This window comes from Myotis lucifugus, unplaced genomic scaffold, assembly GCF_000147115.1.
Source record: "Myotis lucifugus unplaced genomic scaffold, Myoluc2.0 scaffold_73, whole genome shotgun sequence".
NCBI classification, from domain to species: domain Eukaryota; kingdom Metazoa; phylum Chordata; class Mammalia; order Chiroptera; family Vespertilionidae; genus Myotis; species Myotis lucifugus.
Window position 1 is genome coordinate 3583748 of NW_005871121.1, and position 14568 is coordinate 3598315.

At 37.9% G+C, this 14568-nt stretch overlaps 1 protein-coding gene across 1 annotated transcript in view; it reads left to right on the plus strand.

Moving 5' to 3' along the window:
* IQUB (IQ motif and ubiquitin domain containing) overlaps positions 1–11969 on the plus strand; it is a 56172-nt gene extending 44203 nt beyond the window's left edge. Inside the window, exons 10-13 of the mRNA XM_006090504.3 lie at positions 2109–2285; positions 7122–7370; positions 8283–8468; positions 11706–11969. Coding sequence (XP_006090566.1) covers positions 2109–2285; positions 7122–7370; positions 8283–8468; positions 11706–11888 — 795 coding nt within the window. The 3' untranslated portion in view covers positions 11889–11969. The remainder of the gene's footprint in view (positions 1–2108; positions 2286–7121; positions 7371–8282; positions 8469–11705) is intronic.
* Positions 11970–14568: the final 2599 nt, after the last annotated feature.

The window sequence follows — 14568 nt, forward strand, 5'->3', positions numbered from 1 at the left end:
TTCTTCAGCAAAATGTTTAGATATCTCGTGTGGGTTCTTTGTTTCCTAACTGCAAAGAACTGTTGTTCTGTTGAGAAGAAACAAGACCAAAACACAAAAAGTTCGTATGACACATTAAGTAGCCGAGTAAATAGTTCTTGTTGGGAGATAAGTCTCCACAGGTCTCTCAAATTTCTGCCCATCTTGAGAGCAGAGGCATTGAGTGCCTTTGTCCTGAACTCTTTCAAAGATGTTTGTGTAGCAAGTGGCCTTAAAATACTGTGGTACTTAGGAAGAGAGGGAGAAGCAATAGATCCAGAGGTAGGAAATAAGCATGATATCCAAATTGTTAAAAAGGGAGTGCAGGTAGGGAATCTAGTAGAAATCCTCTTATCTTACATAATTAGGACCATTATCTGGCTAATTAAAAAAAACCAAAGAGTGGCTCATAAAAGGTAAATTGGGCATCTCTTCAACAATTTGTTTAAGCGATTATATCTCATGTACCTTTATTTAACAACCAGAGGCCCAGTGCACGAAATTTGTGCACGGTGAGGCAGGCATTCCCTCAGCCCGGCCTGCGCCCTCCTGCAGTCTGGGACCCTTTGGGGAATGTCTACCTGCCAGCTTAAGCCTAATCCCCCCGGGCTTCAAGAATGATTCAAATACTGGCTCTTATTCATTTATGGCTGTGCAACCTTAGATAAGTTATTTAATATTTCTGAAAATCATTTTTAATTAATTTGTAAAGTTAGTTGCTTTGAGGATATAAATATATCTATGTTTGTGCATATATATGTATATATAAATATATAAAATAAAAATATAATCTGTATGTCTCAGTACTTACAAATAGAAAGCCCTCAAAAAATAATAGGTATTATTTTGGTAACAATTGCTAATACAGACCGGTGAATCTTAAACCTGAGTACACATTAGGATCATCTGGAGAGCATGAAAAAGAGAGAGTGGCAGACAGACAGACACACACACACACACACACACACACACACACCACACACACACAGAAAGAGAGAGGATATGGGAATGATTAGAAATAATATCTAGGCTCCATTTCAAGGCAGTTAAATTAGATACTCAAGTGTGAGAGCAATGTTAAACATCTTTTAAACCCTCCCCCAGGTCCTTCTAAAGTGCCTTCAGGCTCAGGGGCCACTGATTCGACTCACGTATTAGCTATGCCAAGCATGTATTAGAAAGTACAGAAGAGTGTTAGTTACTGACTTTACCTTCTGGCTCACTCATTTCTCATGATCCTCTGTGGGGCAGTTGGAGCACCTTCTATTTGACTACTTATCAATCCTTGTACCTTAATTACTTAGCTTTTACCCAAGGCTTTCTTATCCAACCACACTAATTTCTATTACTTTATTAAAAATTATTGTGAATTATATTAGCATGCAGACAATATGTGTAAAATATATACGTGCAGTCTAACGAATATAAAGCCATCAATCATGTAACCACCCTGTGGATCCAAAACAGGATAGAACCAACATTGCTGGTGTCCCACTTTCTCTTCACAATGGCAGCTCACCCTCTTATCCCCTACCATACTGACTTCCATGGTGGTAATTTCTTTGATTTTTTTTCTTTATTTTACCACTTCTGTGTACATTTCTAAAAAAATATGGTTAGTGTTGCTTATTTTTGTATTTTATTTAAATGGATTGATACTATATGTACTATTTTGTGCCTTGATTCTTTTGCTCAACATTAATTTGTAAGACTGAAAGTTGTTATTGAATATAGCTGTAGTCCACTTATTTCCTTACATAGATAATATTCTGGTCTATGAATAAGCCATCACTTATTTATGTAATTATTTATGGCTCTTTGGTTGTTTTCTACTTTGGGGTCACTGTGTGTAATGACTCCATATGCACATTTCTCTAAAGCACTTAAGAGCAGAATTGCTGGGTTGTAGATTGTGCATATCTTTAACTCTACTAGATAATGTCAATTTCCCCCCCAAATTAGTTGTGCCAGTTTATATTGCTATCAGTGATGTTGCATTTCTTCTGGAGTCTCATTTCAGTTTCTTCGTGTGGTAATTTAAAAAACTGATTCTTAAAATTCTATACCGAATATTTTTGTGTCTTAAATAGGAACATGAATGTAAATTGACTCAGGAAATTCTAGAATTGATTGACAGAGAGGTTGACCTTATGATGAGAGGAGTCAAAAATGATAACCTTGAAGGACTCAGAAAAAGAATTGCAACATTGTTTTTTCATTACATCAAAACACCTTTGTTTAATGCAGAAGTTGCAAGACACCTTAAGGTACTCAATTTTTTCCTGTATTGCTTTCTCAAAATTCTAAGATGTGAGATAGTAAATGGAAGACTATTCAAAGTTTGCTTTAACACTTTACTTGGGATTCCATGTGGAAGACCATCTTATTGTGAAATCTCTTTTGAATGATTATTTTTTGTGTTGATGAATTAAACATATTCATTTCACTTCGGTGTCTGTTTCCAACCTTGAGTTCTTTCCTAATATCTGAACCAAATCTCTAGTTAAATATCGCACTATGTCGAATGTATCGTCGCCTCTCACACCTTCATGCTTTTGCACGTACTGTTGCTTCCACCTGGAATGCTGTCCGCCTCCTTCACCCAGCCAAGTCCGAATTCATTTCTTAAGACTCAATTCACATGTCCCTCCTTCATGAGGCCTTAGAGATCCTGCATCTCTGAGATTCTACATGCACCTGATTTGTGTTCCCTAAGAATACTAATCACGTAGTTATAATTATTATTGAACAGTTCCATGTAGCTGTCCTGAGAGAACTGCACATGTAACATGTGTTTGAATTAAACTGTCTTCTCCAACTGTTTAGGTTTCAATAGGGCTTTTGCTCTCTGAAGCCAAGATAAATGCCTTATTGCCTTCTTACTGTACAAAACGGTTTAAAATATTTTTAGGGGTAGTTTACTAAAGAATTCTAAATAGTGTTTTATTCCAATGATTTCTTGTAGAGTTGTAATTTACTTAAGAAGCTGACTGAATATCTGTTTTGCTTTTTGACAATTAATAATTAATCAAAACTTATAAAAATGAAAATTATTTAATTTTTATAATTTTTATTTTTAAATGAATGTTTAAAATTTAATTGCTTTGGAAGAGAATATTAAAATATAACAAAAATTCAAGAGAAAAGTTTCCCATTTTATTATTTTTTATTTAAATCAATGTTTCATTTGTCCAGGCTAACCTCTAGCCTTTTCTATAGACTTATTTAGTTTTTATATGTTTGTAGTAATATAATAGAATTTTATATTTTATACATTCACATAACATTATACCATTTTATTTTCTTTGTAAGTTACCTTTGGTATAATTCACTCTTTTTGGTGAGTTTTGACAAACTCAGAGAGTCCTATAACCAATAGCACAATCAAGACTAAAGTCTTATTACCTTCCCACATTCCCTCATGCTGCTACCTGTAGTCAACCTTTTCTTTGGCCCCTAACCTTTGGTATTGATCTGCATTTTGGTTTTATAGTTTTACCTAAGCCAGAATGTCATATAAGTGAAACAACATGTAGTCTTTTGACATTGGCTTCCTTAATTTAGCATATTGCATTTGGAATTCACCTATGGTTTTTAGTATATCAGTAGTTTGTATTTTTATTGTCTGGATGTACCAGAGTTTATTCACAGTTGTAGAATATTGAGTTGTTTAGAGTTTTGTGGTTTTGTAAATAAAGTCACTACAAACACTTGATTATGAATTTTTATGTAAATTAATTGTTTGGGGTTAAATGCCTAGGAAGTGGGATTTTTTGAATCATATGGTAAATGCATATGTACTTTTATAAGACACTGACAAGCATTTTTTCTAAACTGGCTGTACAATATTGTATTCCCATATCAATGTATGAGAGTTCCAGTTGTTCTGCCTCTTTGTCACCACTTGGTATTGTCAAGTTTTATTTTAATTTCATTCTAATAGATGTGAAGTAGTATCCCATTATTTCTTAATCTCCATTTTCCTAATGACTAATAAACATCTTTTTACTCACTTTTTTGCCATACATATATCTTTTTGGTGAGCTGTTTGCATATATCTTGTGCTACTACCCCCACCTTTTTTTTTTTTTAGTTAGGCTACTTATTTTCTCATTTATTGAATTCTGAAAATTCTTTGTATATTTCACATACAAGCCATTTGTAAGATATATGATTTGTAAATATCTCCTTTTAGTTTGTGGCGTGGCTTTTCATTCTGCCATTCTCTAGCACAGATTCCAGAAAGCCACGTTTCTCCTTGGAATTTGGTGACTTCGTGTACTCTGTGGCTTTACTAGAAAAGTTTCCCATTCCCATCCTAGAAGATGACTGTTTCCTTTCGTGTTAGGAGTTCCATAAAGTAAAATAGCTTTTCCTCTGAAAGAATTTAAAGTGCCAGTTCCTCTTAACAAAGTGATTTTGATGAAGTTGAATTTATCCATTTTTTAAATGGATCATGCTTTTGGTGTTTGCTTTGTATTACTAAATCTTTTTGGAAGAATTAATATTGTTAAAATGTCCATACTACCGAAACTGACCTACAGATTTAGTGCAGTCCCTTTCAAAATTCCAATGGCATTTTTCACAGAAAAGATTCTTAGTAGCCAAAACAATCTTGAGAAAGAAGAACAAAATTAGAGGCATGATGCTTTCTGATTTAACACTATATTTCAAAGCTTTAATAATTAAAACAGTATGGTATTGCCTTAAAAAGAGACATATAGATCAATGATACAGACTAGCCAGAAAAAAACATACACATATAAGGTCAACTAATATTTGACATAGAAGCCAAGAACACAATGGAGAAAGCATAGTCTCTTCAATAAATGAGATTAAGAAAACTTGATAACCACATTTAAAAAATGAAATTAGATCCTTATATCCCTCCACATACAAAAATCAACTTACAATGGATTAATGACTTAAATGTAGGACCTGAAACGGTAAATCTACTGGAAGGAAACAGGGAAAACGTTTTTTGACATTGGTTTGACAATGATTTTTTAGTCATGACACCAAAAGCAAAGGCAACAAAAGCAAAATCAGACAAATGAGATTGCATCAAACTAAAAAGCACAGTAAAAGAAACCATAACAAAGTGAAAGGCAACCCATGAAATAGGAGAAAATATTTGCAAACCATATATCTGGTGAGTTAATACCCCCCCCCCCTCAAAGGGAGCTTTTACAACTCAATAGCAAAACAATTTTAACCCACTTTGAAATGAGCAAAGGACCTTAAGAGACGTTTCCCAAAGAGTAGAGAAATGACCACCATGCACATGAAAAGTGCTTCAGTCATCAGGGAAATGCAAATCAAAACTGCAAAGTGATAAAGACAAAAGATAAGTTTTGACAAGGATGTAGAGAAAAGGGAATTCTTGTGCACTATTGGTGGACTTGTAAATTAGTACCGACATTATGGAAAACAGAATGGAGTTTTCTCAAAAAAATAAAAATAGAACCACCATATGATACAGAGTTTCAAATCTTGAAAATTGAGCCTATCCAAATTTATTGTTAAACCGAATGAATAAGAACAACTGGTTTAGTGAGCTTTTACTTATATGTTAATCTAGTTGCCTGTAAGATTAATTAGTGTAGCATAACACCAAAACTCTAAATTTTTCTTAAAAATAAGTGCCAAAGTACTTGGAAGGTTTTCTTACTGTTTTGCAACCCAAAGTCTTGACTTACTAATTTTCTTTCAGTCAATTGATTTTCTATGTGATTTTACTACATCTATCCAAGGATTGATGAATAATACAGATTTTTAATATTTTGGCAGGATAAATGAATACTACTTGAAGTTTAAATTTTGTATAGAATAGGAAGTTAAAGGGAAAGTATGACTTTAAAAATTAACCAACTTTTGTCCAGCCAGTGTGGCTCAGTAGGTTGAGCTTTGGCCTATGCACCAGAAGGTCGCTGGTTCAACTCCTGGTCAGGTCAGGGCATGTCCCTGGGCTGTGGGCTCGATGCCCAGTAGGGAGTGTGCAGGAGGCTGCCAATCATGTTTCTCTCTCTCTTGAGGAGGAATATAGGGGGCAACCTGGGGGACGGAGGGAGCTAGCAATCTGAATCTGTGCCAGTGACTGGTGTCCTAGTGCACATTCTTGTTAGCCTATAATTAAGTCACTGCCCCTTCCTTAGGCAATAATCTGTTTTCCTAAATGCTCCCAGTTTACAAGGGCCACAAACTAAGAATTTAACAGCTTAGCTAGAGGGGAGGTCACCAGCACCACCCAGGCCAGGCCTTTAGCTGTAATCTTACTTCCCCATTCTAACTGACTCAGGAGGGGCTGTGAAAGCTGGGAAGTAAGGAAACAAAGAATTGAGAAATATATATAAGGAACTAGAGGCCAGGTGCATGAATTTGTGCACCAGTGGGGCCCCTCAGTCTGGCCTGGGGGATAGGACTGAAGCCGGATCTCTGACATCTCCTGAGGGATCCTGGATTGCGAGAGGGCACAGGCCAGGCTGAGGGACCCCACTGGTGCATGATCGGGGTCGAGGAGGGACGCAGGAGGTTGGCCAGCCAGGGAGGGAGCACGGGAGGGTTACAGCATATATCTGGCCCATCTTGCTCAGTCCCAATAGGCCGGACCCCAGCAACAAGCTAACCTACTGGTCAGAGCATCTGCCCCCTGGTGGTCAGTGCATGTCATAGCGAGAGGTTAGTGGCATTAGCATATCATTAGCATATTATGTTTTGATTGGTTGAATGGATGACCAGACACTTAGCATATTAGGCTTTTATTATATAGGATAATCTCACTGTATAAGTTGTTCAGGCTTTGGATCTTCGAATCCCCTGAGCCAGCAACACTGCCTTAAATAAAGGGTTTTTCCTGAACCTCCGGTACTCCTTGTGTATTTTCTGGTCGCCTGGTAAATTCTGCAACACTCCCTCCCTCTCCCTTTCTCTCTCTGAAATCAAGAAAAACATATTTTTAAAAAAATTAACCAACTTTTTATCTCTTTCTAAGATGTTAGCCCTCCGTGCTTCTGTTGGGTGGTATTTGACTTGGCTTTTATTTACATCTTTCTCTTGCTCTCTCTATATAAATTTAAATATATGTATATATTTTTATTATTTAGGTCCCTCAAGACCCACTGAAATTTTATAAGAAGATTTACTTTTGCCACAGTTGCCAGCTCTACTTACCGTCCACGGAGTTCGCTATCTCATCCACTGCACACCGCATATACCGGTGTCGTAACTGTATTAGCCTTGACAATGAGACTCGACAACGGGAATCATTTTTGAAGTACAAATATTTACTTAAGCGGCTCTACTATTCAGAGGTTAATTATGATGATGATTCTAAAATTGCTTTCCTGATACAGGTATGATCAGTGAGAGTTGCCAATATTAGATGAAAGTTTACAGACAAGATTCCTGCTTTTCCACCTAAACTTTTAAAAATAATGGATTTTACCTCCTGTGCTTATACTTTCTGAAGCTTGCTCTTCTGGCACGTCTACATTTATATATGTAGACTTCTTGATAAAAAGTTGCTTCAAGAGTTTTAGCTAGTATGGTTTAAATTAAAAAAATGTTTTTAAAGTTATTTCATTTCCCCCTTCTCTCTTTTTTTCATTAAAACAAAAAAATATCTTTTTAACAACACTAAGAAAATTGCTTTTTTAAATTTTAATTTCCTCATTTGTAAAATGGGAATAAAATGACGGACAGTAACCCTGAGGACAAGATGATAGTTACTCATACATTTTGAAAAGTACTTGCCATATAAATGTAAGGTAAAGTTAGCATACTGGAAGGAATATATATAGCTTAGTCTAGGTCAGTGATGGCGAACCTTTTGAGCTCGGCGTGTCAACATTTTGAAAAACCCTAACTTAACTCTGGTGCCGTGTCACATATGATATTTGCAACCATAGTAAAACAAAGATTTATATTTTTGATATTTATTTTATATATTTAAATGCCATTTAACACAGAAAAATCAACAAAAAAAATGAGTTCGCGTGTCACCTCTGACACGCGTGTCATAGGTTCGCCATCACTGGTCTAGGTCAAAGGTACGGTCATGAATGTGAGACTGATAAGCTAATTTGGTCAGAATGAACAAATGTTTAGTGAAAAATAAGGAGCAATATGCCACGGAAAACCTCACGAATAGTATTGCTCTTTCAAAAATATACTCAATATAATTTAATTATTTCCTTAAGTAATATAATAATCGTAAGCAATTTTTGTTTATAAGAAAACATTTTTCAACTTATGTTGACCTGCAGCTGCAAGATATTCAGTACCTGGTCGAGAACATCTGGGCGGCCCAGTCAGCACTGAGTGCCTGGAATGACCTCAACGATCTGGTCCTGGTCCGGTGGGACAAGGCCGTGGAGTGGTCCCCCTGGAACTGCATTCTCCTCACCAAAGACGAAGCTGCTGCTCATCTCAAGCTAACTAGTATTGAAGTGGTAAGCAAGTTGCATTTTACTGGGGAAAATTAATTTAATCATTGGAATTATTAGAGATAACTTGACTGTATTACAACATTCCATGCATGCCCTGGAATGATTAGAACATAGGCCACCAGACTGCAGAGTCTTGGGTTTGATTCCCCATCAAGGGTGTGTACCTTGGTTTCAGGTTCGATCTCCAGCCCTGGTCCAGGTGAGAGTGGGAGGCAACCAATCGATATGTCTCTCTCGTGTCAATGTTTCTCTCTCTCTCCCTTCACTTTTCCGATCAACCAAAGGACTTGTATGCATACATATAAGCCAAACCAATGGACACAGACAACAGGGGGATGAGAGCATGAGTGTGTGTGTCGGGGGGGAGGTTGGGGGTTAATGGGGGGATGAGGACACATTTGTAATACCTTAACCAATAAAGGAATTAAAGATTAAAAAAATAATGGAAAAAATATCCTCAGGTGAGGATTTAAAAAACCACATTCCCTGCATAATTTAAATACTTCCATTGAGTTAAGAAACAGAGAACCCATTGGATAACAAAAATTGTGGATGGTATGTGTGACAGATTGAAATTAAAGGGAAGCTAAGGCGAGAATAAAAGAGAATGAAAGGTGAGAATGAAAGACCCGAAGGTTTGTACAAGTACCCAAACATGATACTACTCCCATCTAATAATAGCAAGTTCAAGCACAATCTCTCCACAAGGGCAGAGATTTTGTTTAGCTTATTTGTGTCTGTATCTCTAATACCTACCGCACTGCCTGTCACAGATTAGGGGTTTAATAAGTATTTGTTGGGTGAATAGATGAATATTACCACTAGATAGATGTTATAGAACTCAAAATCTGCCCTTTGATTAATCATCACAAGCCTACTTAAAAGCACACTAAATTGTCAAATAAATTTTGTTCATAATTTTGTGCTCAAAATGGAAATCATCATACTGTGGGGTGTAGTTTCGAGGCTCCATTTTTTATTTGCTTCCAACTAACTAGCAGTGGAGAAAGCATGTTAAAATTAAATACCACTTAATTTCAGTAACTTACAAGATGTAATTTCTAAAGCTTGTTGATGAATGAATTTGAGGAGTCCCCAATGAGTTCCCAGAGAGCTTTATTTACACTAAGCAAGCCCAGGACTCCTACTGCTGCGACTGACTTCTGCTGATTAAGTTGATGTATTCAATTCCATGTAAGATGCCAGCTAAGAGAAACTAAAGAAATGACTTCAAATGTAAGTCGTTTTGGATGATGCTGTTCCCGGCCTGTGTTTTTATTGGGGAGAGGGGAGGTGTAATGGGGAGAAACTAGTTAAAATTTTAGCTTTTTTGGAATAACTTTCCCGGAGAAGCCAGGCTAAAATAAATTTTACTTTAGCTCTGGAAAGAAAGAGCAGCAAGAAATTTTGAAGGTGTGTTATGTGTTGTATTTGGTAAACTCAGCTGCCTCCTAAATACTTAATCCCTGGAAGCATAGCCAATACTAGCAAACTCATTTCATCTAGCACCGCAGTGGGACTGGAGTGCATTCCCAGTGCTGATATTCCACCGCTTCTTCAATTAATCCATACAGCTCCCCTTGTGTATTTAATCAAATTACTGCAGAATCAAATTAAGTTCTATCCCCATTCAGGATGCCGAGCTTACTGAATTTCTGTAAATAGAGCTAAGGTTTACAACCAGACAAACTCCAGAAAAAAAATTACCTTCTTGATGGTTTGGGGCTGATGTAATCTTTTAAGGTATTACTATTCATCCTGGTGTAATCATTTGAGTATTAATATTCAACCTAGTTAAAGAATAATTTGTTGCTCTGGCGATGTACTCAGTGGTTAGAGCATTGGCCCACCTACTGAAGGGTCACGGGTTCGATGCCTGGTCAAGGGCACGTACCTGTGTTGCAGGTTCGATCCCTGGCCCTCAGTTGGGCCCCATGCAGGAGGCAAACCAAGTGATGTGTTTCTCTCACATCAATGTTTTTTTCTCTCCTCTCTCCGTCTCTCATCTCCCCCACCCACGCTCCCGGCCCCCAGCCCTTCCACCCTCTCTAAAAATCAATGGAAGAAATGTCCTCAGGTGAGGATTAACAAAAACAAATAAAAAAAGAATCATTTGTCTTGCAGCAAGTTAAAGTATTTCCAGATCTTCCATAATGCACTGATAGTTGCTTTCTCAGTGAATTAAAAAACAACAACTCAGACGTTAAAGATTGATTCCCTGTAATCATGACACAAGTTATAGGAAAAGCATGGAAAAAAGCTTCTCTTCTCTAAACTGTAAAAGGCAGATCAGTTTCTCATGGTGTGCACACTGCCAAAGTAGAACAACAGTGGATTTAGAGTCATCAGATCTGACCCAGTATTTCCCATTCCTGTCACTAATGATTTAAAGGACAGTGAGGCCTACCCCCTTTGCTTCATACTTTTTTATAAAGGTACCTAAACGCATGGACTCGGTACAGAGGACCAGAGCAGCCTGACTTGAATTCAGGCTCTGTCACTCATGAGCTGAGAAAAGTGGGGCAAGGTTGTTAATGTCTTGGTGTTCTGGTTTTCTCATTAATAAAAAGGGAATAATATAACAAGGGGGTGATAGGTATTGGATACCTTTTTATATTATTCTTTAAGAGCTGCTTATTATTTCTTTAATTGTATGTACTATAATATGCTTATCTCATCTTTAAGGATTACATTTTGGATCTATAAAGGTACTTTGAAAATGTAGGAAGCCCTGTGTATGGATAATTTAATGCTGCATAACAGAAATGTGTTAATTTTTCTTTAATAAATATGAGCTAAGAAGTGATGGAACAAAGTTAGATTAGTGAGAAGGATTCCTATTTTGACCTGTTAAATTTGTCTGTGGAGAGGAAGCTTAAAAATAAGCCCAGGATACTCCTACCTAGTGCATATTCTTTGGCTCCTTTCCTCTGGGGCTTTCTTTACTTTTGATTGACACTAGGGAGGGACCTTTACTGAGGGGCTGTTTTACTCTAAAAAAACAGGTGGTAAGAGAGGGTACAGGTAGTAGCCATCACTTGGTCGAAAAGAAGGGAGAATCAGGAAAAGCTGGCAGGTTAAAGGTCATAGGAGCTGAGCCCTGAAAGATGATAGTCACAGTGGCGAAAAATGTACCCTGGGCTCAGAGAAATTATAAGCAAAGGCAGCGAGGCATGAAAGTGTTTTTACTTGGCTACAGATAACTGTGACATTTCATAGAATTTGTTTTTTTTTTTTCAGGGATATGAACCCTTGTTCATTCACAAGATCAAACACAAGCATATCCTGGCTAAGAACTACTTTTCACAGATTCCAGTCCTGGCTTCATTTATAGTTGATGATGCTGAAATAGGTGAAATCAGACAGAAATATCAGGAAGACACAAGCCCTAAGATTATAGAGCCCCGGATGCCCAGACCTTAGAAGACCCAGGAGGACTTGTTTGATGATCAGCATTTTGTCCACTGCAAATAGAATAATACAGAGGTCACACCATATGGAAATAGAATTTATTAAATTGGTTTTAATCGTTTTTCAAATAAAAGTATATTGAAATGTAAAACACATGGCTTTTGCTGGATATCCTGTGTTTGCCTCTTTCGCTCTGCCTCCCGCGCTCCCTCTCTCTCTGCTTTGTGCCCTGGAGGCTGAGCATTGTGCACTACACCAACGAGTATGTCATGCCGTTTAGTGGCGTTGGTCAGTGGGAACCATCACAGGAAACCTGAGGTCTGAAAGAAAGGCAAAGATTGCGGTATTTATTCCCCTGGCTCCTCTCACCTGATTTTTGGTCTGTTGTCAGTGACTGCATTCAGCTACATGCTCTACAACTCTGAATTCTGGGACTCATTCTTTCTCTTTACCTCCTCAGCTTATGGGTAGTAATGCCTTTCTTTTGTAGCTAGGTATAAGGAGATTCACTTTTTAATTTTGCTTTCCTTAAACAGTAACAAGCAACGGAGGTGACTGGATTTTCTGTTTTTTTATTCTGCCTTCACTCCCCTGCTTCTGTTTACCCTAGGTATTTTTCAAGGTCACCCTAACTATATCTCATTCATTCATTTACTAATATATTTAACACATATTTTTTAGTTTAATATGGACTGACTACTATGCCTTGGGGCCACAATGTCCAATAAACTACTATTTATTCTTCAGGAACTTAGGAAAACAGACAGACAAAGAGTTAAAATCTTTTTGTGTCTCCTTATCTAGAAAGTGATGTTGGGAATACTTCAGCTGTAGGATTGCAGAAAATTAGAGTGTATACGTAAAATATATGGGACACAGGCAGTGTTAAACATTTGTTAAATGAAGGATTAATGTTTGCTTGCTTTAAGTGTTACAACAGCCTAATTTTCTTTATTATTTCATATGCAATATGTTGATGGGATACACACAGAATTTGGTTTGCCCTCCAATGATTAATCATTTTCTTAGTGGCCTACACGGTTATGAACTGTAGACTAGTCACATGGCACTGTGGGAATTTGTCCAAAAGCCATTGTATTCCAATTTGACCCAAGAGTCATCCCTTGTTCTGTTTCCTTTTATTCAGAAGAGACAGACTTCTGCTTTCCTGGGGTGAAGGTTCCAGGTATATAAAGTGCTACAGCTACTGCTGATACTTTTAGCTCTGAAATTTGCAGGTGTTCAAGAGGTTATTATGAACTTTCAGTGGGACTTCCTTAGAAAAAAATCTTCCAGATTTCACAAGAGCTTTATCTGCAAATGGATTGCTCTGTCTCTCCTCCCACTCAGCTTGGCTTCCGGATAATGCTTGTGTTTGGCAGCTTCCAATGGTCTTCCTACCTGCATTTATCTTTTCCAAATTAGAGGCAGCTGGGCAATTTTAGGACAACAACTCACTAATTCCCTCTTTTCTAATTTATTAAGTCAGTAATTCTCTCAAACTTCAGGAGATTGATTTGGCTTTGAAACAGAGAACTATACTAGTTATGTGGTCTTAAACTTTTTAGGCTTTATTATTTTACAAGTATTCTGTAACAATGTGAAGTTTTAAAAATACCAGTTATTAGAATAAAAAATATTATGTGTTGTGATAGCTCTATTCTTTTTACCTATTTTTAAATGGATGTGAACAAAACCAACTGGATTTGGTCTCCCATTCGAAGAAAGAAACCATTTAATTTCCATTATACACAGCAGCAAGTGGCCAGGAAAAGACCCTGAAGTTGAAAAAAATACTTAAGTTGCTTTTGAATAAAGAATTCTTATTTGCTAAACAAAAACCCCATTTGTTTTATGTTAACAGTGTTTTTGTAATTGTTTTGTAGTTTTAGCTTTACATTTAGTCCCTTGATCCATCTTGAGTATTTCTGTATATTATGTTCATTTCTGTATATTATGTGAGACTAGAGGCCTGGTGCGGTGCATGACATTTGTGCACTGGGCAGGGGTGTGTGTGGATCCCTCAGACAGGCCTGTGCCTTCTCGCAGTCTGGGACCCCTCGGGGAATGTCTGACTGCCGGCTTAGGCCCGCTCTCCATGGAGGTAGGAGAGGCTCCCGTGGAAGTGGGAGAGGCACCTGCAGAGGTGAGAGAGGCTCCTGTGCCACTGCGCTTGCCAGCTGTGAGCCTGGTTTCTGGCTGAGTGGCGCTCCCCCGTGGGAGCGCACTAACCACCAGGGGGCAGCTCCTGCATTGAGCGCCTGCCCCCTGGTGGTCAGTGTGCGCCATAGCGACTGGTCATTCCACTGTTCAGTCGATTTGCATATTAGGGTTTTATTATATAGGATAGGCATTGATTACAGTTTCTTTTATCAATATGGATATTTAGTTGTTCTAGCACCATTTGTTTTTGTTTTTTTTTCAATGACATTTTATATTCACTACTAGAGGCCCAGTGGGGTCCCTTGGCCTGGCCTGTGGGGATTGGCCAAAACTGGCTCTCCAATATCCCCCGAGGGGTCCTGGATTGCAAGAGGGCAGTTCTCAGGTGATGCACCCCAGAATCGGGCTCCCTCCTCTCTCAGTCCGGGGTGTGGGTAAAGCAGATTCAGGGCTGACAGTGCCCCAGCAGCAACCTAACCCACAGCCAATTCCATGAGGAATCGGACTCCCTTCTCTACTGGTCGGAGCA